This window comes from Falco naumanni, chromosome 11 (assembly GCF_017639655.2).
Source record: "Falco naumanni isolate bFalNau1 chromosome 11, bFalNau1.pat, whole genome shotgun sequence".
Lineage (NCBI taxonomy): Eukaryota > Metazoa > Chordata > Aves > Falconiformes > Falconidae > Falco > Falco naumanni.
The window spans coordinates 19236114-19263946 of NC_054064.1; the positions used below are offsets into that span (position 1 = coordinate 19236114).

Sequence of the window (27833 nt, forward strand, 5' to 3'; positions counted from 1 at the left end):
ATCCTAGTGTAACTGACCTTTTGGAAGATGCCCAAGAAACTTCTGCTTTTCTCAGGGTCATAGGAAGGAAATTAACTCTGAAGGTTAGAATGCTTCACTGAAAATGCATTGCTGCTCTGCCCGTTATCTTTAGCATTAGATGTAACGGAGTGATTGGACTAATGGAGTAATTGAGCTACTTGGGGGAAAAACAGCAGTGGAATAACATAAAGGGAAGAAACTGGAGTTCTCCAAGAAGCTAAGACAGAAAACTGCAATTTCTGTTGATCAGGTCTGTATGTGGAGTTACAGCTTGAGACAAAGTAGTGGCCAATGCAAACTGCAGAGGATGCCTGGATGGTTGTCATATAGCACCCCGAAGGAAGCAGCAGCCTCTACAATTATATTCTTGGTCAGCTTTTTGTTCCATAGGTAGTCAGGTTGGAAAGACAATACAGATAACATTTCTTTTTATTTGTCTCTCCAGTTCCCCTTCAATAAATGGGTGACCCCGGTTGTGCCATCAGCTAGAAGGGTTTAGCAGCATACAGCTACAGTTGGGCTTGCACCTTCCCCACGGGCAGCTCTTGGCCTGAATATTATGATGGAAGAATAAATGTAAGAATTCAAAATATTTGAAGATGTAAAGTGAAAAAAGCCGTAACATATCGCCGATTGCGTGGGACAGCTTTACTGTACAAGTAGGCTCCCTCTCCTCGGGCCGGGAGGTGCCTCCAGGCGGCGGCCCGTAGCGAAGGCAGGGTCAGTGTGCCACTAGGGGCTGCTGCTGTCCCGAGGGAGTCCTGGGGCTCGGCGGGACACCCGCATGCGTTCCGTTCAGTTGGACTTCTCTACTTGCCTTTGAAGAGCAAAATTTTATCTTTTTAATTTTTTTTGCCTCTTGATGATTTGGCAATTAATACACATCTTGTACTAATCTTGCTTTAACGTTCTGTACCCTATAGAAGTGGAAATTTATTTGAATGCCTCCGTGGAGGAACCAGCTGTGCTAGAAGTGTGCACGCAGCAGAGTCCTGAGCTGACCTGGACTGGAAGTCTGGGGTACAGATTCAGTCCTGTCCTTGTAAAGAAAGGAAGCATGCCTAGGGGCTTTGGGTTGCTCTATAGGCAGTGATCTTAAGTTGTAGCTTTTTAATCTGAAGCTACTGCTAATAATGGTACGAATACTGCGGGTGGTCTGGTTGGTAATGTGGAGATGTAATACTTTGACTGTGTTGGAAACAGCTTTAGGATCTTACTCAGAGATTGTTGGAGAGCAAAGGGAGAGAGTGCTTGCAGGAATGCAGCACAGGTGTGTATCTGAGATAACAGAGCGAGTGGCCTACATACCTACTTGGGAACAAACAGGGAGCACTGACTGCCAGGGACTGGCAAACGTACAGTTATTAGCTACCTATACGTGATATTGAAAAGATGAGTAGTTCATCTTAAACTGTGGTGTTTTATTTCACAAAATCTTTAAATGTAAGATGCGTTGCTTCTTTCTCTTGCTACTTGATGAGACAAGGCTTAGCTTATAAATATTGGTCTGATTAGGTATGAGAATTTACTTTCCAGGATTAATTACAGCTGTTACTTTTTCCCTTTCATCCCCAGTGGCTGAGGATGATAAAATACAGCTTTTGCAAAACTGACTATAGCAAAAAAAAATAATTAAAAAATAAACAAATGAAAACTTCAGTAAACTTTTCCATAGAAAACAGTTCTGCTCCTAATTTGAACAACTGCTTCCATCAGCTTCTGCAGACTGGGACAAAAATATTTCCATGTGTATAAAAATAAAATCAGACCATGTTCTAGCTTTTTCACAGGGATTATTCTATGTACGCTTCAACTAGGCTAAGGTGACTAATTAATCCCCAAGATAATACCAGTTTAAACATGTTGTTATTGAAAGGAAAATAGAAATATATACAGGGTTCTGGCAATGCTGTGTATGTTAAATTAGCTTAGCTATTACTTGTGTTGCTTTTTTCTGGTTTTTAATTTGCAGTTACCACAAAGCTTTTGTGTGTGAAGACATGCAAGACCTCTTGCTTTTACTTCTACCCCCTCCCTGTAATTTGCAAGAGAAGTAAATGAGAGGATATGAGTAGATGAAAAGTTGATACAGCTGGATTCAAAACCTGATATCAAAAGAAGGCTCAAATTATCTGTTTGTTTGTTTATTGCTTTCAGACAATACATCTGACCTCTAATGTTAACTATGCCCAGCAAAGCTGCACTGTTGCTAAAAATAATAATAAAATATCCCATGGTAGACACTGTGTTGTAGTTCTCACACTGACACAGTACTCATGTTTCTTTAAGTTTTGAGTTGTGCAAGGCATATAAGTAAGTGGAAAGCATAACAGGTGCATTTTTTAAAAGAAATGTACAACAATAAAAAGTTAATTACAATTGTATGGAAGAGCTTGCCAACATCCTAGTGAAAAGTTCATCACTTGAGGTGCAAAGCATGTTTGTTCCCTTTAACAGAATAGATTGATAATAATGAAAAATGAGAAATTTCTGGCTAATGTTGTCCCTTTCCCTATGTGTGCCCCCCACCAATAAAATAATAATAAAAAAGTCTTCTGCACAACCCCAGATGGATTTACAGCCCAGATGAAATCTGTTTGAAGAAGTCAAGACTTGTGGGGCTGACAACCCAGGAAGAGCAGTTGCTAGTGGGAGACTGTAGAAACTTCTGAGATAGAAAATACATGTCCATTTTTGTCGTTAAAATAGTATTTGCCACAAATCTCACTCCTGTGGTTAATCTTACAACCATAGCTATTGTAGGAAGAGAAATAAAGTGACTGAATTACCAGTGTGTTGTAGATGTTCAATTAGAATCAGATTCATTTTTTTGTGTGACTTAAAGGCTGTGGTTTATTGCTTTGCTGAAGTTGCCCCTCTGGAAATACCTTCCAACTCGGAATCCCCTGTGCATTTTTCTTGCCTTTTTTTGGTGATCCAGTTACCATCCAGCTCGCTTTGGAAGATTATGTAACTTTTCAGGAGGGTTGACCAGAACTCATTCCTACTTCTCTGTGATTACCAGCTTATTACCATGCTCAAAAAGGGGAAAGCATGTTTTGTGCATCTCTACTTGCCTCCGTGCCCTGGACATCTGTAGAACAGAACGCTGGTGTGAGTGTGGTCCTGGGCTGTCACAGCAAATTAGTGATGAAGCTGGCTGCAAGCTCACGTCAGTTCAGGTACTTGGCTGCATTTTGTATTTGATTCCTTAGGAAATGCAAAAGTTCTAGCTGACCTGCACTCCCATGCCCGCTGCTGAGGGGCTGTGGCTTTTAATTGTTCACATTTAGCTGGCCTTTACCTTGGAAGATAAAATATTTACAGATTGCTTATGAAATCTTTGTTCATTTAAAAATTTTCCGGGTCAGCGTGACCGGAGCTGAAAGGGCACGCTGATAGTCTGATTTATTTAAACATATATATATGTTCCATATGTACAGGTTTTTGGTAGGTTATTAAATGTGCTTTGGTGCACATGTGACTGCAAGAATAGCAAGGGTTTAGCTGTCTTCGTCTCCTATCTAGAGGGATGGCTGTAAACCAATGTTGAGGGAAGCGAAAGAACACTCTTACGTGTGTGACACTGACTCTGCTTTGTTAATTGGGCTGCTATCAATTAGATAACAGCTTGGGTCAGATGTCAGGTCAGCACAACCTGGGCAAAATCAACTTAATCTATGGCAGGAGCAAACGACAGCAGCCAGCCGTGACACAATCTAGGAAATTAATGTGTTTGTTGTAAATGACCTAGTAAAATTGTTTTACTAGGATAAGCAGAAACTTTTAAACAATCCAGCAAAGGGCTTATATGAGAAAATCAGTGGGATGCCAAGGTATGACTCTATTTCCATGATTCCATCTGAAGAGAAAGTATGATTGCAAAAAGGGAAGTGTTTGCATAAACTGATAAAAAACTTGAGAATTCAGCAGAACACAGCCACGTGTTCCTGAGCTTTCTTCCATAAAAGTGTCTCCATGTCCGGCAGAGCCCCATTCACCTTCAGTATGAGGGGAATCATACTGGCACTAGCACTCACCCTTGTAGGTAAGCCTAACATACCCCTTCTTAATCTCTCTTTCCCAAATTTTCTTCAAGTTCAGTGGCAACAATTGGATCTAGACTGAGTGTTACTCATCTTGTTTTCTATCTCTTTTTGCAGGTAGCCAGAAGCTTGACATTGGTGAGTAAATTCCCTCCTATAACCTTTTTTTGGTGACTTTCTTGTGATTTCTATTTGTTAGAATGTGCCTGCAAGTATTGTGAAAACGGCTCTTATCCCCTACAGACCCTGGATTCGGTGGCAGAAAGAGCCACTTGTACAGCTATGAAGGCTGGGTTTTGAACGGGCTTCAAGAAAAGAGTTTAGCCAAAGCCGGCGTGCGCTTCAGCAGCAAAGTAGAGATCAGCGGGCTGTCAGAGAGCACCTACCTCCTCAAGGTAACGCGTCTTCTTCCAAACGTACCGTGCAACAGCGAGCTACGAAGTGCAGTCGTAATTGCACCTGGGTGATCTGTGGTTTGGGGAAGTTGTAGGAAACCCAACGGGAGACTTAGGGTGTAGATGTCAGTGAATGGTCAAGCTAAAGTTTCAGAAGCGACGAGTAATTTGGCATCCAGTCGCTTAGGAGTGTTTGTTGTAGGAATTGATCATAGCGGGTGCTCTGCAAGACTTCTTGTCAGAAATAGAGGTGCCAAAGTCAGAGGCTCTTTTAGAAAACAGTTATTTCTAACTCAAGGCGCTCAAGCCTGCTCTGAGTTTAAGATTTGATTCTAGTCTCAACACAGAGTTCCAGCTTCTGTGGGAAGCCAGGACTTGGGTAAGTAAAATCATTGTCATGCAATGGCAGGCAAATTAAAAAACATAGATTTAAAAAGTGACAAAAGCAAGATTAAAAAAATGAAAGGCATCAAAAAGCACATGATAATATTTAGTGTTTGGATAATGCAGTAAAAGGTCAGTACATGTGAAATCACACTCCTGCTAATGTCAATAGAGATAGGACCTGACCCATTCAAAACACATTTCAGAAAAATACTTTTATTTGTCTGTTTGATTTAGTTACATATCCAAGCTGCTTTTTCGGGCTCTGAGTTCAGTGACAGAGCTCTCAGCAGCTGTAGCTGAGCTGTAACCTTCCTTCACTGATGAGGACAAGGTGGCAAAATTACAGGCTAGGGATTGCACCTCGCACCGGAGCCTTCATCCTGAAATCCTTGCGTGGTGTGCACCAGGCTGTGCTCTGGGGCACTGAAACCAGCAACAACCCTGCCAAAGTGACTGAAATTGCTTCTGTTTATAAATAATATAAGTATAAAAAATATGTTTATAAATACATTGTTCATTATTAAAAAAAGATTGGATTGATTTAAGCAATTGAGAAATATGAATCAAATATAGCAATTAGTTTAGTTAAAAATAAATTGGAAGGGGACAAGTCAAAATAAAACTTATAAAAAAACCCCTGTAATTTTTAACACTTGGAATGATAGAAACTTTTTTAAATGCTAAATTTCACCTAAAGCAGAGTATTTATTTCAAGGCTGAAAAAAGGAGAGATTTTTATTTTAATTTTTTAAAGTACTTTTTGAATCGGCCTTTCTCTCTATAGGGTTAATACAAATAAAATGTTTAAAATGTTCCTGGGAGATAACAGCAGTACATTAACTGCTTCTGTATGATAATCTGCTGAGCTCACAGAATTTGTACAGCCCCAGGGTTTGTACTGGCTTTACCATAGTGTTTTCAAGAAACAAAAGAATGAACTTCTAAGTCTGTGTTCGGAAAGAAAGAGTATATAACTAGGGATTATGTTAATTTCTTCCAATCTGTTTGCATATTTAGTACCAAAGTAATTTTATTCACAGAAGTATCTTAATTTTCTCCTAGATCCGCTCTCCCCAGTTTGAGGAATACAATGGCATCTGGCACAAGGACTCATTTACTCGATCTTCCAAAATCACCCAGATGGTTTCTTCATGTTTTACCCGGCCCTTCAAGTTTGAATACAGTAGTGGACGGGTTGGAAACATTTATGGCCCAGAAGATTGCCCTGATATGTGTATTAACATAGTGAGGGGGATACTGAACATGATGCAGATAACCATTAAAAAGTCACAGAATGTGTATGAACTGCAAGAGGTTTGTGTTTTCCATTCTAAACCTACTTTACTGAAAGTACGTTCCTCTTTAGGTGCTCTTCCTCCAAGTTTCTGTTTATTTGCATCTACTTTCAAATGTTCATCATCAAAAAAAGATGATTTTCATTGATATAGGAAAATATGTGTGTGTATGTGTTGAACAAATAATCTGGGCTGGATTCTTTTTAAGACATCTGTCTTCAAGACTTAACAGGCAGTCCTTTGAAGAAAAAATAATTATCTATGAATGTATTTGTTGTATGGCTTCCCTCATACAGCTACTTGATCCGTTTTATTTGTTCGCTGTTGATGGTAACAGGTTTCAAAACACAATTGAGACTGTTCAGGAGGTCCTTACCCTCATACTGCTCCTTCAAAATCTTCTTTCAGTAAAACTTCTCATGCAGCACAATCCTGATGCAACTAGTAAGTCTCATTATCTGTGTTGACCTGCCAGGCTGGAATCGGAGGTGTGTGCCATACGAGGTACGTCATTCAGGAAGACAGGAAGAACAGCCGAGTCTCGGTTACCAAAACCGTAGACCAAAACAATTGCCAGGAAAAAGTGAAGAAGAGCGTTGGAATGGCTTACATCTATCCTTGTCCTGTTGACATGATGGTATGTGAGATGTGAAAAGATCTTTGTGATTACAAGTAGGGCTGTTCTGTCCCCATTCACTTTTTGGGTCTCTTTTTCCTCCTCCAGAAAGAAAGGCTGGTAAAAGGCACCGCCGCTTTCTCCTACAAACTGAAGCAGTCGGATGGCGGTACCCTGATCACAGAGGTGGTGTCGCAGCAGGTGTATCAGATCTCACCGTTCAGTGAACCCACCGGTGTTGCTGTCACGGAAGCAAGGTAGGCAGGACACGGGCTTGCTTCACCAAGTGAGAATCATTATGGATTCTGGCAGTCCCTTTCCCACCCGACTGAAGTGAAATGAGAACTGGGCTCCACAGCACTTGGGTAAAGCTATGAGTAATCATACCTGAGGCTTCCGCACTTCAAAAAATTCAGTGAGCCATTCTTTATTTGTACCCTGGTGAACTTGGCACTACAATTACATGGAAGAAAAGAAGAAAAGCTCTTTTTCTTGCTTATGTCATAAGAATGCAACTTTACTACTCTGTCCTGAAAAAGGGCTAATCTGTAGTGTCAGGTGGAAGATGGTGCACATAGAAATAGGGTCATAGATTACACTGTCAGTAGCTCTCTTTCCAAAGACAGCAGTTTAGCTTCTCCTCAGAGATAATGTCATCGTAGATAACTCTAATACTATTTTGTTGCAATTAGAAGGCTTTATCCATTAACAAACTCTAAGATTTTACTGTGATAAGAAAAATAAAAGTGATACCATCCCAGTATTGCTGAACAAACCAACCACCAAGGCAGATGAGGAAGAGAGCTAATTCATTCTGGCCATAACACTCGTCTCTCTACAGACAACAACTTACCTTGGTTGAAGTGAGAAGCGAGCGGAGCAGCAGCCCGGACATCTCCATGCAGAGCTACGGAGGCCTTCGCTACCAGTTCCCATCAGTATTGCCACAGATGCCACTGCAGCTAATCAAGACAAAAAACCCCGAACAACGGGTATAGTATTTTTATATAGTCTTCAAATTGCTTTCCTAATTAAAAAAAAAAATGAATAAAAGAATAACAGTCATGAATTCCAAAGCATTTAATGATGTATGCCCTCTCTCTTGTGTTTTGTAACAGATAGTAGAAACACTGCAACACATAGTCCTGAATAACCAACAAGATTTCCATGATGATGTTCCGTATAGATTTTTGGAGATTGTCCAGCTCTGCAGGATAACGAGTGCTGATACTCTTGAGTCCGTCTGGAGACAATTCTCAGATAAACCCCGCTACAGGTATTTCATTGTACCAACTTACAAGAAACTTCTCAATTTTTGGAGAATTGAGAGCTAAAATTAAGGATTTTTTTTTTTTTTTTTTTAATCTCCTTGCAGGCGCTGGCTGCTGAGTGCAGTTTCTGTGGCAGGCACCACAGAAGCACTCAAATTCATTAAGACCAGAATTCGCAATGATGACCTTACCTACTTGCAGACTCTTCTAAGTGTTTCTTTTGCTCTACATTTAACAAAAGCTGATGAGAACACTGTTCCAATAGCAGCAGTGAGTAAATCCGTGTGAATCTTTCCTGTCTGATAGCACAAGGAATGATAATTGATGGCAACCTTTGATTATTAAGTAACATTAGAGATTGGATTCTCCTCCCACGTACACCGATTTTGTGCAAATGTTGAGCCATTAATTTCTTTTGGCATTACATATGGAGAGGAGTTCAGTCTTGTGTCTTCGTTTCACTATGTGGATATAAAAGCCCTTCTTTCATAACTGCTTCTGAGAATAATTCCCGTTTTAGTTTGCTGGGATCACGTCATGCCTTCTGCAGACAAAATTTCACCCACTTCAACATCTTACTTCTGAAAAAAATGGTGATTTCTGTGGTATGTCATGTGAATAGCTCTTTTAATTGCAAACTATTCCTATGACCTGGAAAGTGTTGCAAGTGCAAGTATTAGTGCAAACATCAAATATTTTGACACTATAATCAATCATTCGTTCTGAACAGGATTTTTGCCATCTCTAGTCAATATTCTTCTTCTTAAATAGGAAAAAAGGATATGATATGAGAATGCATCATTAACATAATTGACTTGCACTTTGTTCATATATATATATCACATATATTCCATTTCTAGAATGATGTTTACCCATAATCTTTATATATTCAGTGTTATGCTCAATTAAGGAAAATCAAAATGGTGCTACGTAAACTTACATACATTGAAACTAGTGGGGAATTAATCTCTTAAGTGAAGCTTGCAAATACAGTGTCTGCAAGCTGATTTAATTTGTTTGGATGTGAACAATAATTGTTCTGAAATTGCTCGCCTCAGATAAGCTCTGATGATTTTCCTGCTCTGAAAGTAATGTGAAACACTATATTAAATAGCAAATTAATATTTTCCCCCTTTTTTCCCCCCATAGGATTTAATGACCAGTTCTCGAATCCAGAAAAGTCCTATGCTTCAGCAAGTTGCCTGCTTGGGATACAGTTCTGTGGTCAATAGATACTGTTCTCAGACCTCAACATGTCCTAAAGAAGCTCTTCAGGTAGGTGGCTTTTTGTCAGGTTGTTCTTAATAGCTTAGTAGTGTTCATTACATTAGCTTAATTCTTTGAAGATACGGTATAAAAATGACAATTGGACTTACAAAGGCACATTTCATAGGTCTCCTTCAGAACAAAGGCAATGAATGTTTTTATTAATGTAGATATTTGCTTCATGATTGAAAACACAGGTTTTGCATTGTAAAGTAAAATCCTGAGAGAGAGAGATAAAAAAAATCACCGAATGATTTTATTAAACCCAGTTTCATTATTGTGATAGGCTTTTCAGTGGGTAGGGGGAACACTGTGGACAATCTATACATTAGGAAAAGAAGATTGAGCTTGTGCTTTGTCTATAGCCCATCCATGACCTGGCAGATGAAGCGATCAGCAGGGGCCGTGAAGACAAAATGAAATTAGCTCTGAAGTGCATTGGCAACATGGGAGAACCAGGCAGCATCAAGAGGATTCTGAAGTTTCTTCCCATATCTTCATCCAGTGCTTCTGATATCCCCATCCACATTCAGATTGATGCCATAATGGCCTTGAGAAAAATAGCTTGGAAGGACCCCAAAACAGTAAGTAGGATCTGTCAGGGATTTCTGTACTTAATGAATTAGAGAATATATATTGTAAGGGTAATGAATTTAATGGTATCGTGTGTGGATTCAGCACAGAATTTTTTCTAAGAACAACGCAATACATTTTTATATTTCAGCTGGTGCTTTCTGCTAAGCTGTTGTAATTATTGGTCAGTAGGAAGCTTCCAGAAGGATATCAGCAGTGTTACTTCAGTCATTTGTCATAACCAATTAAGTCCTGTGCTAGTTATATATGGTGGAAATAAAAGTCAGACATATAATTTAAACTGCCTCAATAGTCAGGAGGAGAGACACTTTCTATGGACCTCGGAAGCAAAACGTCGATGTTGCTCTGCCTCTTTTAGACCCTTCCCCTAACTGGGTTTGGATGAATCACCACTGACCTCCTGCTGAGGTTGCCGGCACGGTGAGCATAGGCAAGACTCCTACCTCTCTGGTGGTTTAGCTATAGGAGCTATATGACACAGCATCGACTCAGACTGTCTTTGGGGGGCTGCTGAGCTCCCCTTTTAGAAATGGTCTGAAACAGTGAAGCGTGTTCACAGAGTCAGTGGAGCTACTCCAAAGAATGAATCCGTCTTAATACCTGCAATTGTTTCTTCCAAAGTTATTCACCAGTCTTTGAATGTCAAAAAATTGTAATGCAAAAAAGCTATGCTGATGTAATTTTGATTGTGGTGGGCTGACCCAATACATCAGTACACAGACATTTGCTTTGCATTCAGTCCCTGCCCTTCTCCATGGGCCTGTTGCTCCATGGCCCACTCCAGTTTCTTAATAAAATTATGTAGAACCATGCAGTAAAAATTATCAGGAAACCCTTCTTCAGGGATAATGACCCCCTCTCCTGTATTTCTTGCAGGTTACATGTGGATCCAGCCTGCAAAAAAAGAGCCTCAATTTTTGCTGATTCCACACTGCTCTCTCTCTGCAGGTGCAGGGGTATCTCATCCAGGTCCTTGCAGACCAGTCGCTTCCCTCCGAAGTGCGAATGATGGCTTGTGCTGTTATCTTTGAGGCAAGGCCTGCCCTTCCTTTAATAACAACGATAGCTAACGTGGCAATGAAGGAGACCAATTTGCAAGTGGCCAGTTTCGTGTATTCCCACATGAAGGCTTTGTCGAAGAGCAGGCTGCCGTACATATACAACATGTAAGTGGCGACAGGAACCAAGTGGGTGACCTTCTGCAAATACAAAATTGTTACATTCTTGTCAGTGAGCACTGCACATGCTGACAAACTGAATTCAGTTTATATTCTGAGGCGGTGCAGCTTACTTCTGGATATTATTACCTCTTTTATTTTGTTTAGATCTTCAGCTTGCAATATTGCCATTAAACTGCTGGCCCCCAAACTGGACAGACTGAGCTACCGGTATAGCAAGGTCATGCGCGTTGGTGGTTACTTTGGTGAGTTAAAAGTGTTTCAGTGACCACAAAACTTTCACTTCAGAAATCATTCTTAAGAAACATTAAGCCCTTTGGAGAAACATGTCGTTCTGTGGTTCAATAATAACTTGTATTAAATGTGACAGTCACGTATTTAAAAGTGCGTGAATAGCCATTTATTCTTTCGGGCCTAAACAGTTAAAATTTATGTAATGATATATCTTAAGCTGACAATGAAAAAGCTGCAGAAATATCATCTTGAATGATAAGTAGAATGGTTAGAAAAAAAGATCTGTCCTTTTTTTCTTTTTGCCATAGATAACTATAAAATCGGTGCTGCTGGAGATGTCTTTGTTATGAACAGCCCAGGAACGATGTTCCCGTCAGCAATCATTTCCAAGCTGATGGCGTATTCTGCAGGGACAGTGGCTGATTTGGTGGAGGTAAATATTTACCTAAATCAATAATAAAGCCAAGTAAAATTAAAATTGACCACAAAGTTTCATCTCTGTGAGTAAGTTTCAGTCTGCTCCTTCTCATGCTGTTTTGGTAGGTTGGTGTCCGCGTGGAAGGCATCACAGATGTCATCAAGAAACAAAATACCCCGTTTGCTGAATATCCCACATACAAAAAGATAAAGGAGATTGGAAAAGCTGTAGGTATTTTCAGTAATGCAATGCGTGGGTTATATGAAGGGGTATTTAGTGAGGCTTGTCCTACTAGTTAAGCCCTGTCTCAGAAGGTAAACTACCCGCCTAGCAGTCAGCGCGAGTATTGTGAGAGAGAGATCTGCAGCGGGGCTGCAGGCAACGTCACTCCTGCCGTGGCTGCGATAGCTTCTGCAGGGTCTTGCTCTGGCCCTGCCTCCTCCCCACGCCATGGGTGGCTGCAGAAGGAGCAGGGGAGGAGAGGGGGGATGCGCGCATTGCAGCACAGTGTGGGTCTCATGCCTGGCAGGCTTCGTCCTCCCTGCCTTCATCTACCTCACTTAATTTACGAGGATATTTCTTTGTCTTCAAGAGAAAAGGTGATTTGTTGCTGTGCTTTCGAACTTGGGTTTAGTGGTACCAATGACCCAGACCCTCTGTGTAAGTGTTACAGCATCAGAACACAAAACACTGCCCAGGAGGCTCTTCGTGGGCATCTCGGTGGTGGGGGAACGTCTGAATTATTGGCGCTGTGCTGTTTACAAGGCAGCAAGGAAAAACAAGCAGCAGTGGAAGGCTGCAGCTGGGTCAGGACGGGTTTAGCCACCCTGCTGAATCACCGTTTATAAAGTGTTGCGTTAAGGAACTTTGCTTGTTTCTCGATCTCTTCCCTAGCTGCTGGGATGGAAGGAGCTGCCAACAGAAACTCCCTTGGTATCAGCCTACTTGAAACTATTTGGCCAAGAGCTGGCCTACATCAGCGTCAATAAGGAAGTCCTGCAGCAGGCTATGAAGGTACCAGGGACCCCTACTTTTATTTGCAAGTTTTGACACTATCGTACTTTTATATCCCAACTTCTTGGATCTCTGTTTTACTGCAGACTGTGCTAGAACCTGCTGACAGGAACACGCTGATGAAGAGAATCGCCAGTCAGATCCGCAATGGCATTGCAGGGCAATGGACCCAGCCGGTGTGGCTGGGAGAGCTGCGATACATCACTCCCACCTGCACTGGTCTGCCACTGGAGTACGGGTTGTACACCACTGCTCTGGCCCGGGTGGCAGCCAGCGGTGAGTTGAGAAGTACGAGATCAGTTGTGAGAGGTCTGAGCAGGGGATGAGAGGGACAAGCTAAGAGGGGCTAGAGAAAGATGTGGAAAAACAGGAAATTAGAAAAAGATCTAATTTTTGTAGCGGAGGGGAGGTAGTGAAGATGCTTGAAGAGAAGCTGGACACAGCCGATTTCTGCCTCATCTTTGCATGGACTGGAGACAGAGAAGGTGAGGGGAGAATGTGGGAAACCAGAGAGAGAAACCACAAAAAACGAGAGCTGCCTGGGGAGCTGACGCAGGCGTGGGCAGAAGGGGGTACTCCTGAGAGACGCATGCACAGGCTGAGCAGGATTCAATGGACATTTAGAGAAGAAAATAGAAGACAATGCAAAGAGATCTACCAGTAACATTAGAGAAGGCAGGAAGAGGGCTTGTGAAAAGCGACAGAGCTCTGTTTTAAAAGAACAAATATAACAGTACGAATACTTATAATGAAGTTAATTCAGTGATCATACTGCTTGTTGTACAGCAAACTTTTAATTTAGCCAGAACTGACCCCTGCTTCTGCTGTCACCACATAAGGAATGAAGGGTGAAGTACAAGTACTTGTGCTCTTTACAGAAGCCTCATATGTGTCCACTTCTCACTGCTCTTGGGTTTTGGTTTGTTAGTTTGTTTTAATGACATCTTTGAACCCCTGGCCCTTGTTTCGTGGGTGTTTTTTTTGTTGGTTGGGGTTTTTTTTGTTTTGTTTTTGTTTGGTTGTTTGTTTTTTTTCTTAAATAACATCCTTGTAGCCAGGATGGGGAGGTATGGATTCGATGGATGGGCTACAAAGTGATTGAAGGCTGTCTGGACTGCTGATCTATACGAGTAGTCAGCAGATGAAAGTCTAATCAGTGCCCTGTATGAGCATCACTTCTCTGTCATTAGTACTTGTTCATTGTCTCTTTTAACAACCTGAACTTTTGAAAAGAAGGCACCCTCAGGAAATCCATGTCAACGATGACGTTGAATTGGTGGGAGCAGTCACTGCACTGGGGTGGCCAGGCTGCCACCCAGGGGACCCTGACAGGCTGGAGAGGTTGGCCCGACAGAGGTGTGATGAGACTGACAAAGGCAATGCAAAGTTCTTCACCTGGGATGGAGTAACCCATGCAAGTGTGTCGGCTGGGCGATGCCCAGACAGAAAGCGGCTTTGCAGGAAAGGGCCAGGGAGGTCTGAGGACAAGCTGGTCTGGTGACCCAGCAGTGTGCTCTTGTGGTGGTAAGGCAAACTGCATCACCGGCTGCAACAGCGAGGGCACAGCTAGCATGGGAATTACTTCCCCCCTCTGTTTAGCAGATCTGGGGCTGCATCTGGACTACAATGTCCAGTTTTGGGTCTGCAGTACAAGAAAGATATTCACACTTGCTGTGAAGAAACATCAGGGTTTGTCTAGCCTGGTTGCCCACCATTCACTCTGTCTTCTGACCCCTCGCATTTCTGAAATTTTAATGTTGTACTAATACACAAATTTCGATTTGGGTCAGCTCTTTATTCTCTTACTGTATTTTTATTTCCATTTTCAATATGTTGCATCCGGACCTTTGCCTACAGAACAAGCTTTCTGTATATTTTCAGTATTTTTTTTGACTCATAAAAGATCTCATGTACCCCAAAGTCTGTCTTGTTCTCCAGCCATGCTTGTTGTATTAACAAAAAATATTACCTTTTCCTGAAAACTGTGTCTTGCTTAAATTCAAATCCTTTCCTTCATTTTTACCATGTCTCATTGTTGTTCTGTTGTTTGCAGTTGATGGAAAGATGACCCCCCCTTTAACTGGAGATTTTAGACCTTCCCAGTTGCTTGAATCCACCATGCAGATCCGGTCTGATATAAACCCAAGGTACGGCAGGTTTCTAAGGCTTGACATAGGATGGAGGTGGGTTATGGAAAGGCAGAACCAGATGTTTAAAAGCCTTTCTTACACCTGACCCTTCGCTCTGTTTCAGTTTGTACGTATATACGGTCGCAACAATGGGTGTCAACACAGAATACTTTCAGCATGCTGTTGAACTCCAAGGCAAGGTCCTGACAAGAGTGCCAATGAAGTTTGATGCCAAGGTAGACATGAAACTGAAAAATGCTAAGATCGAAACAAATCCATGCCACGAGGAAACCGAGATAGTAGTTGGAAGGTACGGTAGCATTGCTTCAGAATACTTCTGTCACTGAAACCTTACAGAGTTCACTAACCACTGACCTCTACAGATGTTTCCAAATAGGCAGAGTGACTTTTCAGCGTGTAGCAGAACCTTTGGGATAAAGAGAAAGGAAGAGAAATAAGGGAGTTAGAAGTCAAATGATACCTACATTATTTGGCAGTTTAATTTTTAATTTGTTTATTATTTGCTGGTTCTAATTTTTATTTGTTTATTATTTTGTTGTCTTTTAAGGTTTTTTAATTATTATTTTTAAATTAATGTCTTTCATGATTTGGAAATTTGTTTAAATTTATCCAGATTTTGAAAAATTTGTGTGAAATAAGGAACCGGTGTTTGTCATGAACTCTTATTTGTCTTCAATAATATTTATACCTACCGTTGCATATACAGTCCCTGAATGTTTGAACAATTCGTTCAAACAACATAACTCTGTGCTCTCACATGATACTGACAGGTTAATCCAAAGACAAAGGGTCAGAAAAATTAATATTTTTTTCCCACATATCTCAACAGACACAAGGCTTTTGCTGTATCAAGAAATATAGGAGAACTAGGTGTTGAAAAGAGGACCTCAATTCTCCCAGGAGATGCTTCATCTGATATTGTGGAAGAACCTTTCAAACCATCAGAGAGAGCTTCCAGTGAAGATTTCACAGTGGTAACCTATTCCTTTTTGCTTACACAGTAATATTTGCCTTCCCTGTGATACGTATGTCTGCAGTTTTACCCTTGCCTATGATATGCTCCCAGTGGTATTCATGTACTCATCTCCAATGCAGCAAGGAGCTGACAGCATGCCAAGGAAACATGCCTACAGCTCTCAAGAGGATCTTCGCCATGCTGTAAGAAGCAAAACTCATAAACAAGACATTTGCATCAAAATGCATCATATTGGTTGTCAGCTCTGCTTTTCCAGAAGGTCACGAGATGCCAGTTTCCTAAAAAACACGTATTTGCACAGATTAATTGGAGAACATGAAGCTAAAATAGTCTTGATGCCAGGTACAATACTGAGCCCAAGCCTTGTCATCTTAGATTTGTCGGTGCTATTTGGAGCAGTATAACCTTCTAACGTGTGCAATTGGTGTGTAGTTGAAACAGATGCCGATATTGACAAAATTCAGCTGGAGATTCAGGCAGGATCCAGAGCAGCTTCCAAAGTAATTCATGTGGTAAACTCAGAGTCTGAGGAAGAGGATGAGTCATCTCCATATGAGGACATTCAAGCGAAACTGAAGAAGATTCTAGGCATTGACAATGTGTTCAAGGTAAGAGACTTTAAGTGTGGGAGAGGGGAGTATTTTCCCACAAATGAAATCAAGAATTTGAAGTTTATTGTGGAAAGCTGGTGCGGGAAAGCAGAGATGGGGCTAGTTTGAAAGGTGCCAGTGCCACATCTGGTGGGACTGATCCTGTGAGGTGCATCCAGCTGGGGCTGATCCTCCATGCTGGGCTAGATTTCAGCTAAGCAGGGTGGATTTAAAAGGAGATCTACAGCTTCTGCAGTGAGTGAGCCAGAGAAGTTGTCATTCCTTGAAAGGCCAGTGTGAGCAGCTTGTCTAACACTCAGAGAATTTTACATTGTAAATATAAAAACAGATGTATCCCCTCTCTTGCACTTCTCTTTAAACTGTTTTTGCAGGTTGCAAATAAAACACGACAACAGAAGAAGCAACCTTCTAAGAAAGGAAACACTATGCTAACAGAAACAGAGACTGGGACAGACCCCAATACAAAAAATCCCTCGAGCTCATCGTCTGCCTCCTCAGCTGTTTCTTCTTCTTCATCATCTGCTGCTTCTTCCGATCGTAAAAAAGCCATGGGTGAAGATGAGAATGATCAAGTAAAGAAAGAAAAAACCAAAGATGCAAAGAGCAGCAAGAGCAGCAGTAGTGGCAGCAGCAGCAAGAGCAGCAGTAGTAGGAGCAGCAGCAGTAGTAGCAGCAGCAAGAGCAGCAGTAGTAGCAGCAGCAAGAGGAGCAGCAGCAGTAGTAGCAGCAGCAAGAGGAGCAGCAGCAGCAGTAGTAGCAGCAGCAAGAGGAGCAGCAGCAGCAGTGGCAGCAGCAGCAGTAAGAGCAGTAGTAGTAGTAGTAGCAGCAGCAAGAGCAGTAGTAGCAGCAGCAGCAGCAGTAAGAGCAGTAGCAGTAGCAGCAGCAGCAGTAAGAGCAGTAGTAGTAGCAGCAGCAAGAGCAGTAGTAGTAGCAGCAGCAGCAGTAGCAAAGGTAGTAGCAGTAGCAGCAGCAGCAAGAGTCACCATAGCCATGGGCATCACTCAAGGTATCTGAATGGCAGCAGCAGCAGCAGTAGTAGCAGCAGTGAGTCATCGAGTCACCATAGCCATGGGCATCATTCAGGACATCTGAAAGATGGCAGCAGCAGAAGCACGTATTCCGAAATATGGGTAACTGTCAGTAAATTGACCAATGCTGCTAATGTTCATGAATCACATTCCTGATGGCAGCTGGCTTTGCATCATAAATCTGGAAATTATGAGTTGACACAGTAAATTTTAGCAACATAAAATTGCAAAATCTATTCTGCAAGCACACCTGCAATCATTGGCTCAGATATCTACTTCAAAGCGTTCCAAAAGTTTCTACAAGTTTGTTGAAACTTTTGTTATAGGCACAGAACCATTTTTTGCCAATTTACTGCTTTCTGTCAATAGGCATTGCATATTTCTGTCTTTATTTTGCAACAGGAACATTAATGCTTTGCATAAACTACTTCAGGTCTTGCATTATGTGCTTGTGACTAAGCATACAGAACTATGTATGAATGATAATGACTAAAATCCTTACTTAATTCCCAGTGCTCAGATTTCAATGTAATTGCAGCATTTCCTTTCTTCTGAGACTTTTCATCTTCTTGTTTTTATCATTTTCAAAGGAAGAGCATGAGATTTATCAGTATCGCTTTAGATCAGCGCATAGACAAGAGGTGAGTTTTTCTTTCCTTAGTAAATTAAGTATGGAATCTGTCATGAGTCAAATGGAAACCTTAAAGGCAAGTTGTTGTCTTTGTTCAGGAAAATTACAGTACTGATAACGTTTAGAACACCAAATAACTGTGGCTGTTCTTCCGAGATGCATAAAGACAAAGTGTGTTCTTCTTTGTTGTGCACATGGTGCCATTTGTGGCTCTCCAAGTAGATGCAAAGCTCTACCAGAGCAGTACCAAGACTGGGGACACACACACTTTGGAGGAACAAAGATCCTACCATCAAGGGCTTGGGTCATTTGACTGGCTTTGATCACCTGGCTTCCTGGGTTGGAATCGCTGTTGGTACACACTGGGATAGTGATGCTGACAAACATGGGAGGATGCTTTGGTTTATGGTGCTTTAGTTTAGCAGAAGATTCTTACTAGGGCATGTGCCAGTCAGGAGCAGTGTACTTGATATTAGTGTTCCTCAAAAAGTGAAAAGTTCAGCTGTGTGTGTCTGTTCAGTTGGCACTTCCCATATAGTTGGTCCATTCAGTACATCCTCCAGCTGACCAGGCCCCTCCAGAAGTTTAAAATGAACCAGTTCTGGTCTTTCATATTGGATTGAGAGGCTGGTTCAGTTTGGCTTGCTCTGGTCCATTGTTTTTTCACACAGGGAATTCTCATGTAGACGTGTTGCTTATTTGTCTCTTCTGAGAGGTCAGATGTATTTGGGGAAACATGATTTTTCAGAGCCAGATCACATATGCTAAGCAGGACCAAGCATATTGCAAGTTATTGAGCTGCTCAGGGTTGGAAAACCAGTTTACCAACACCAAATGCCATGACAAGGAGTATTTGCAGCACTGCCTAGTGCAATTTCTTCAATCATACTTTTAAGTTCCCCTCTTGAGCATGATGTGTTTTCTTCTTGCAGTTCCCAAAACAGAAGGTCCCAGCTGACCAATTTAGTAGCACATACTCCTCTACTGGATCCAGTCATGCCTCATCTGAAGCTGCTTCCCGGGTTAGTTTCACCATTTTTAGGGGGTTTTGACAGCTTGGAAGAATGGCAGCGTGGCTGTGCATTTGCAGTAATTGTGCAGTTAGGATAACGGGAAGAGAGGAATACCAGCCTCTCACGTCTCAGGTATCAATCAAGAGTGAGACACGCACCATCGTTCCCACACAATCCTCTGCAGTGAGGTGAGCATCCTTCCTGCATCTTGCACCACAGCCCTCACAGGGGAATCTCACCCCACGGATGCCTGCAGAGGCTGATCTTGTGACTCTGCAACCAGGAGGGAAGCTGAGGTGCTGTGGTGCCGGTGCAAGGTGGTGGTGGTGGGGGACTGAGGCTAAGACTCAGCAGAAGGCATGCTCCAGAGGTGACATGCAGCACCTTGGCCCCTTGCTACCACCCAGCCCAATGCCTGCAGCCTTGCTCTCTGGGGCAAGTGATGAGGTGAAGTCTAACAACGGAGGAAAGGAATTGCAGGCCCTGCTGTCAAGGGGGCACATTGAAGACAACGTCCTGAATTATATTTTGTGCTAGGGTGCTGTGCAAACCTGCCTGCCCCACAGAACTCACAGCTCAGGTGTGAGGTGAAGGCCAGCAGTCTGACCAGAGACAAACAGGAGGACACTAGCTGGGGGGTGCTACTGCTGTGAGGAGGAGTGATGAGTGCCACGGACAGCTGATGCTGTTAGTCACATTGAACCGCTTCCTTTCATTGACAGGCAAATATACGGGTATCCACAATGAAGCCCAAATCAGTCATTACTGTACCCTAATGAAAGGAATATTCCCACAGTAACAGCTGTAGCTCAGAAAGCAGCACAAATTTTGGCTCCTATAAAATACAGTGATAAATCCATCTGTGCATGCAGAGGCACATGCGCACTAAAGACATATGCATGAGAGGTTATAGGCATGTGTATGTGTGTGATGCATATGCTGGTATGTATTTGCAGTTCAGTTGCTTATTTTTCATTTATTCATCTAGATCTTGCATCTGAAACGTTCCATGGTAACTGTTTTATAATTATATTCTTTGTGTAATTTCTCCCCCTTCTTCTCAGCCTAAGTTTTTGGGAGATGTTAAACCACCAGTATTAGCTGGTTTTCTTTACGGCATTCGTAACGACAAGAAGATAGGAGGCCTCCAGCTTGTGGTATATGCTGATATTGACTCCATCAGGCCCCAGGTGCAGGTATTTGTATCAAATCTCACAGATTCAAGCAAGTGGAAGCTCTGTGCTGATGCCTCAGTCCTCAATGCTCACAAGGCAACGGTAAGGCTCAAAATAGTTATATACAGCTGTATGCATCACATGAATGTTCCAAGCATTTGAAAATGGACGATTTCTTTCTCCGTGACAGGCTTACCTGAAATGGGGCCGGAATTGCCAGGACTACAAGATTTCAGCTGAGCTGGTAACTGGGCGGTTTGCTGCCCACCCTGCTGTACAAGTGAAACTGGAGTGGCCTAAGGTGCCCTCAAGTGTCAGATCCATAGCAGAATGGTGAGGTTTTAGTCTTTGGTGACACTCATCTGTCGTATCTGTCAACTGGGGAAAAATCAGCATCCCCCCATGATGTTCTGGTGGTTAAAATACTGGCTGTTATTTTATTCTCTGATCTGCCTGGGTACTGCCTTTGGACATAAAAGCTGAGTGGGAGATCATAGCCATCCTGTTCTGATGTACGGTAATTGTTTGTACTGGACATAATTACTAAAACCTGAGGAACAGATCGTTCCTTTCACTGATCACTTGATCAATAGCACCGAGACTGATCATGGGGACCTAGCCAGTGATCCTGAAGACTCTTTGTGCTACTTACACACACGTGTGAGACAACCTGGTTGGGATGTGTGCTGCTTTTTGCTTCTCTATTTCACCAGATCTTTCTGATTTGAATTTTTGAAGGTTTTACAAGTTTGTCCCTGGGGCTGCATTTATGCTGGGGTTCTCTGAAAAAACAGACAAGAATCCTTCTCGACAAGCCAGGGTGATCGTGGCTCTAACTTCTCCAAGGACATGTGATGTTGTTATCAAGCTTCCCGATGTAATTATGAAATATTATTATCACTCTCCTATTTTTTTCTAGTAGAAAAGTGAGACTGTTGCATTTTAATTACAGTGGCTTAATTACAGAGAAAGAAAAATTAAGTAAGCATCCATTTGGGTGCAAATGATGAAAAAAAATTTGTGTTTATTCTCAGCCTTTTCATATTACATCCAAGAATATTCATAGAGTGATTTTGTTCATGGAGAAAGTGGGTACTAATAATGACATGAGTTTCCATCTGTAGTAGCTCCATACATGCTCACCTAACCACCCATCTGTAGTAGCTCCATACATGCTCACCTAACCACCTTTGAAGGGGAGTAACTAATTCTCTCCCAAATAATACCTGAATGATGGCCCACACCGTGAGAGAAAACTGTAAGCAGAAGCAAAAAGCTCATGGACAGTGAGGCAGATGAGTTGCGTTTATGTAATGTCTTTGTCAACCAAAGTAGAAGAAATTGAAATCAAAGAAGAGAAAAAGCTGACCTCAGCTGTTTGCTGTGAATACCTGGCAGAAATGTATTTTGAATGTGCTTTTGGATTCCTTTTCAGATCATCCTCTATGAAAAAGCCATGAGGCTTCCCCTGTCACTCCCTGTAGGTCCAAGGATACCAGCTTCAGAGCTGCAGCCTCCCATCTGGAATATCTTTGCTGAAGCCCCCTCTGCTGTGCTTGAGAATTTGAAAGGTCAGGGTCTAACCGGGTTCAGAAGCATGCTATCCTCAGTCTCCCAAATTACTTGAGCACTTTCTGAATTTTTCTGTGATTATTTGTCTCCACTTAATTAGGAAATGTGCTGTCACAATGCAAGGATTGTTCAGCTGGGAGAGAATATTGTGCATATAGTACAGAAATTATCAGCCTTCCAGGGAGCAAGATACCAGTTATCTGAGTTGATAACATTTAAACTTTCTGGCAATTATTTTTTGTTAGACAGAGGAGTACATTTTCCATGCCTTGTTTAGAATTTATGGTGGTTTAGTAGTCAAAAGACCCTGTAATCCATAAAAAAAAATATCACATAGTGGAAAAAAATATGAAGCTACAATAATATAGCACTAAAAATAAATATATGCCATTTCCTGACTTTCTTTTATGGAAGAGCAAATACTCACTGGCATTTTATTTAACCAGCTTACTGCTCAGTTTCCCACAACAAGATCACAACCTTTAATGAAGTTCAGTTTAACTACACAATGCCGGCACACTGCTACCACATCTTGGCTCAGGATTGCAGCTCTGACCTGAAGTTCCTGGTGATGATGAGGAATGCTGAAAAAGCTATGAACTTGAAAGCAATCAACATCAAGCTTGGCAGTCAGTAAGTAACTCCTGCCAGATGCTGGGAGCGTGAGGGACTGCATCGTCCACGTCTAACGTGAGAGGAGCTTAGTTCTGAGCTTTACTGCAATGGTTACCAGCCCAGGGGATTCCAGCATTTCCCTTATTTACTTTCCATGCATGTTGAATATGATGCTGATGATGTTATCCTGCATCTTGGGTGACAAGAATACCCCCGATGGAATTTAAGGGGTTGAAATAATCTTATGCTGTGACCAGTGATATGTAGTGAACAGGAAAATGCCTTTGTCACTGTGTGCATGTAAATGTGATACAAACAGGGTATGAACGCTCTTCTCCTTAACAGTGAAATTGATATGCGTCCTGCAAACGGACAGGTGAAACTGCTGGTAGATGGGGTTGAAAGCCCCACAACGAATGTTTCGTACATATCTACTGGTAAGTGATGCACCATCTGTTGTTTCATTGTCACATATATTTTAGGAGAAAGAAAGACTCTATCAAAGAGATTCCATCAGTATTTCTGCCTTTGGTTGTAAGAGTAATACTTAAGAGCATGTATTTTACTCATTTACATTTAGAAAGACTGATTAGAGAGTGAAGCTCTTGAAGTGGCCTAACTAAGCAAGATTTAACTAACATGAAGGTCACTCCTTTTCATACATTGCTGCAGCTCCTGCTGGAGTTCCAAATTTGAGAAATGTTTTGGTTATGCTGTAAGATCTTGTTTGATTAAAACTTTTTCAAGTAGAGCTTTTGTAAAATTCACCACACTGTATCACTGTTTTTCCTAACTTCATTTTTAGGTATAGATCTGGCTAGCATTCTGAAACCTGCAGGCAATAAATATGGAGAACTGCTAAAAGAGCCTGCTTGCTTCTCTCAAAGCAGAAATAGTTTGGGGTTTTTTTTGTGAAAGGTACAGGAGGACCTAGTTACATCCTGTGCTGTGCAGTCAGGGGCTATACACAATGCAGGTAGCTCCTGACTGTGGAGCTGTGGTATATGAATCAGGCTAAATCTTGCTGAAATTGGGTTAGCATCTGCCAGTGCTGAGCTCTGTCCTATTTGTTACGCACATGGGAAGCAGTAATTGTGCTAGAAATGGCTGCAGTGACAGTCACAGTGTCACTGTGTCACATATAGGGTACTCAGGGCCCTGTATATCTGCACAACTATACAGATACTATAGACAGCTCTGTAATAATTTCTAGAAATAAATGTGAATATGTTAATAACGCAAAGATGAATAAATCTGTGATCATTAAAATTGTTTTCCAACGTTTTACAAACACCTGTTTTCTGTATATACACATTTCTATATTGTTTTGCTGCCTGTTTTCTTTCTTGAATAGAACAATGGAGGAATTTGAAGGAGAAGAACATTTTAGAAACATGACAGTTGCTTTTTTCTTTCTTAAAAAAGCTAGGTTGGGTCTGTTTTGGTTTTGCTTTGTTTTATTTTGTTTTCTTCTAGGTGCTCCTCTGTGGATCCACAGTGAAAAGCAAGGGCTTGTACTTGTTGCCCCAGCCTATGGCATTGATAAATTGTACTTTGATGGATACACATTCAGGGTATTGATATTCCTCTTCATAAGCTTGGGTGTTGAGAAATTTCCATAGGGTTCCCTTAAATCTTCATGTATGGGTATAAGAGTATATAGTGGCAAATCCAGATGTGTGCAGGGCCCAAAAAACCCCAAAGGGAAGCGACACTACAGCATTGCACAGCGGTGCTCTTTATTTCTAGGCAGGAGATTTAAGAATCTTTCATTGACAAAAATACCTTATTCTTGCAGTACAGGTGTGTGTTGGAAAATGGGCTGTGAGCGTACACACACTGCGTCAGCAGTGCATTGGCAAGAAAAATGAGTTTTCAGCTCCTGTCCACTATTCTTACAGCTGTATAATTCTTCAAATCAGCAAAATTGCAGCCATTCTTTTAAGATTAATAAATGCTTTAAAGGCTGCATTAAAAATAATGTGAAATAGGAATGTAAGAAATTGGCAAACCATATTGTATCTATCACCAGTACTATGAAAACATCCCTCAGACAAAAGCTTTATTGTATTAATAGTTTGGACTATTAATAACTTAACATACCAGACTGGCACAGTAGGTTTTAAAGGCTGTAACAGTCAAAGATGCTGCAGCACCACGGGAGTTTGGCATCTGGCTGTCAGACCCTTTTGAATTCTTACTAAAGAGATTTTAAATGTTTGTTCATTAACGTATACTAGAAGGGACCTGCATAGCAGAAGTCTGTTCCATAGGTATTATTTTTGCTAACTTGAAATGGTTTTGACTTTTTTTTTCTCAAAGATTCAAGTTGCTTTATGGATGGCAGGGAAAACGTGTGGAATGTGTGGAAAATATGATGCAGAATGTGAACAGGAATATCGGATGCCCAATGGATATCTAGCTAAAGATGCAGTGAGCTTTGGACATTCTTGGATTTTGGAAGAAAAGCCCTGTACAGGAAGTATGCAAGCTCCAATAAATTTAATATAATATACTGCAGTTCTTTAGAAAATGTAGAATCGGTTTAGAAAATTTTAAATCTGTGAACAATTTGGAAATACAAAGCATTTTATAAGGATTCATTATTAAGTTATATATAAAGTTTTAAAATTACTTGCCCGTTTAGAAATAAATTACAAGTTACAAGTTAATCAAGACAAAATACACAAGTCAGTTGAAATTAAATGACCGAGCTGAAACAAAATCTTTGTTTCAGTTTTGAAGTGTTTTAGAAGACCAGAAAAAATTGTTAAGAGGATAAATTCACACGTAATGCTTTGATTTAAGCACAACAGCATTTTCCAGACATCAATATCCAGCGTTTGACCCATCAAAAAAATCAGATGGAGATTAGTAATTATTACCATGGCTAAGCACCTGATTTTTGAACCAGTGCAACCTGCCAAGCAAAGCATTCAAGTGCATGAGCAGTTCCAGGGACTTAATTACACGGTTGAAATAAAAAAGCCGTATTTTAAGTGCTTCAGTAGATTAGGATCTGATGGTGTGCTGATGCTCCCCGCTGAAGTTATGATGCAAGAACATCCCACAGTGCTGCAAGGACAGGCACAGCTGCCTTTGTGAAAAGACTTGTCCTGGTGGGAAGGACTTCCTCGGTCCCTAGAGATGGCTTCTACGTGTTTAGCTGTGCATTAACTGTTACTCTATGTCTTTGTCAAGAATACTGAGCATCAAACTTGCTTCAGATAGATATAACGTTGCATATACCCAATAACATTCCCACAGTTGGTAGTGACCACATATAGTGGAAAAGGCTGGAATTTCAGAGAATGAAACTTACAGTCAAGAGTAGATTGTGGCCCATTTAGCTTCTCACACACTTGTAGCTGCTCATCCTGTGAATGCAAAATGTGATCAATATTACCGGCTGGCAGCAATGACTTTTGGTCTCTCTCTGCAGCAATTCTGTATCTGAATGACAGTGGTAATAGTGTAATTCTTTAGTGACTATTTTTATTTGGTTAGAAACACCGCCTTTATTTCCACTGCTGAGTATTCAACACTTTCCAATGTGGTTTTGTAGCTATCCAGTAAGCTGGTTTGCTTTGAAAACTGTTTTTTAGAAAGTACATCAGGTTATGTTTCTACATGTTAATCTAGAAATAAACCAGTTGCATTTGAAATTGACTTTCCATAGCTCCATATCTAATTAGCTGATTTGAAAAGCTTATCAGTGAGTGATACTGCTTCACTTATGATCAAAATACAGTTTTCACAGAGGAAAGTTGTTTGCAAATTGGCAGCGTTGGCAGTTGGAGATCTGAAGATTTTTGAATGTCAGCACCTAAACTATCACCGATGATGTGTTACAGCCTGTAAACTGCGACGCTCGTTTGTGAAGCTTGAGAAGACGGTTCAGCTGGTGGGTGTAGAGTCCAAGTGCTATTCTACAGAGCCCGTGCTGCGCTGCATGAAAGGATGCTCCGCCACCAAGACTACTCCAGTCACTGTTGGTTTCCACTGTCTCCCAGCTGGTAAGCCAACGGAAATTCTACTGAACAGGGGCTGCACAAAAGTCTAAATAGATTGTGCCTTGACACGGTTATTCCACTTGAAACATATGAATAACACATCCACAGGCAGGGTTGACTTACTGTGCTATTGACTGAAGACCTTTCCCTGTTGTCATTAATACGTAAAACTTCCTTTAGCAAGATAAGTGTTTTTCTGTTGTAATTTTAAGTTTTTCATTATACTGGAATTTAAAATCTATACTGAACTCCCCTTCATGGTGCTTTGAGCTAACAAGGTAAGGGCAGGGAAACAGCACAGTCAGCAGCAGCTGAAAAGCCATGTATTGCAGCCTGAGAGGATTCAGCCACTGATCATGTGCAGCACCCTGAAAAGGGGATCCTTACCTCGTATATTTTAATATATCACTGCCTTTGGTCATGATCCTTTTTCACTGAGCTGATTTAGGCAATAGAAGGGCAGGCGTGGGCGGGATTTCTGCACCCAAGTGCAGTGATATAGGAGGATGTCTTTTTTTGTAGGTATATTGTAGATTATAAGAGTTTAGCTAAGGTAGATATAGATCATATAGATTATAGGTTTGTGTCTGTTTTCCATGTTTGTTTTCCCTTTAAGACCATAATATCCTTTCCTAAATGTGTTATTAATAAAATTCTAGATGGAAGTAGTAGTTTCCAAGGTAGAACTGCTTTATTAATTAAGTGGTTCTCCTAGAACATCTCTGTGTGACTTAGACAAGTATAAATATGTAAGCCAGTGAGAAGCCAAGCCTTCTGTAATTAATGACTAGTGCATGGGAAATGCTGTACCTTGCAAAACTACTTATGAAGCATACTGTTTACTTTTCATTTCTTGTTGCCCATCAGATTCAGCTACCAGCCTGACGGACAAACAGACAAAGTTTGACCAGAAGTCAGAGGACATGCAGGACACTGTTGATGCACACATAGCATGTTCTTGCGAGAACGAAGACTGCACTGCATGAAGCTGTACATCACAGCACGGGAAAAACCAGAAATGCTTTAATGTTTTTATTGTGTGGTGTAAGAAAACTCATCTTAAGGAATAATAAAGATACTAAATTAAGTGTTTAAGGACGTGTGGAATCTTCCCAAGTAATTTAAAGTATTAAACTTTATTATTGTAGAAACTGTTATGATTGCCCTTAAAGTACCTGATTTCGTAATAAATCCACGCATGGAAAAAATTATGAAGGCTTCCTTATTTTACTGGTTATTGAAAGAGAAGGTCAGTGTTGCTTGTCCTCACCCCCCATTTTGTAGAATTCTGGTATCTGTGACCATCTTCTGCGC

The 27833-nt window shown here is 41.2% G+C and overlaps 1 protein-coding gene across 1 annotated transcript; it reads left to right on the forward strand.

The window, feature by feature from the left end:
* Positions 1-3999: 3999 nt before the first annotated feature.
* On the forward strand, positions 4000-27722 carry LOC121095702 (vitellogenin-2-like). The gene is made up of 36 exons (XM_040610878.1): positions 4000-4069; positions 4185-4205; positions 4311-4462; positions 5912-6163; positions 6620-6781; positions 6869-7017; positions 7602-7752; positions 7879-8036; positions 8136-8301; positions 9181-9306; positions 9663-9881; positions 10840-11057; positions 11217-11314; positions 11612-11736; positions 11847-11948; positions 12616-12735; positions 12822-13011; positions 14789-14882; positions 14989-15174; positions 15715-15859; positions 15981-16203; positions 16294-16469; positions 16844-17189; positions 17424-17602; positions 18091-18141; positions 19064-19153; positions 20209-20421; positions 20510-20652; positions 21058-21196; positions 21755-21890; positions 22338-22524; positions 22852-22943; positions 23983-24080; positions 24829-24988; positions 26361-26522; positions 27387-27722. The coding sequence occupies exons 1-36, from the start codon at positions 4000-4002 to the stop codon at positions 27503-27505; spliced, it is 5418 nt and encodes a 1805-aa protein (XP_040466812.1). The 3' UTR covers positions 27506-27722.
* The last annotated feature ends 111 nt before the right edge of the window (positions 27723-27833 follow it).

Excerpts from the sequence above, each read along its gene's own strand:
- LOC121095702 (XM_040610878.1), top strand. The coding sequence starts at position 4,000 with ATGTCCGGCAGAGCCCCATTCACCTTCAGTATGAGGGGAATCATACTG. Across the intron at positions 15,175-15,714 it reads ACCGAGATAGTAGTTGGAAG|ACACAAGGCTTTTGCTGTAT; the intron begins GTACGGTAGCAT and ends ATATCTCAACAG. Across the intron at positions 22,944-23,982 it reads TGTTTCGTACATATCTACTG|GTGCTCCTCTGTGGATCCAC; the intron begins GTAAGTGATGCA and ends GTTTTCTTCTAG.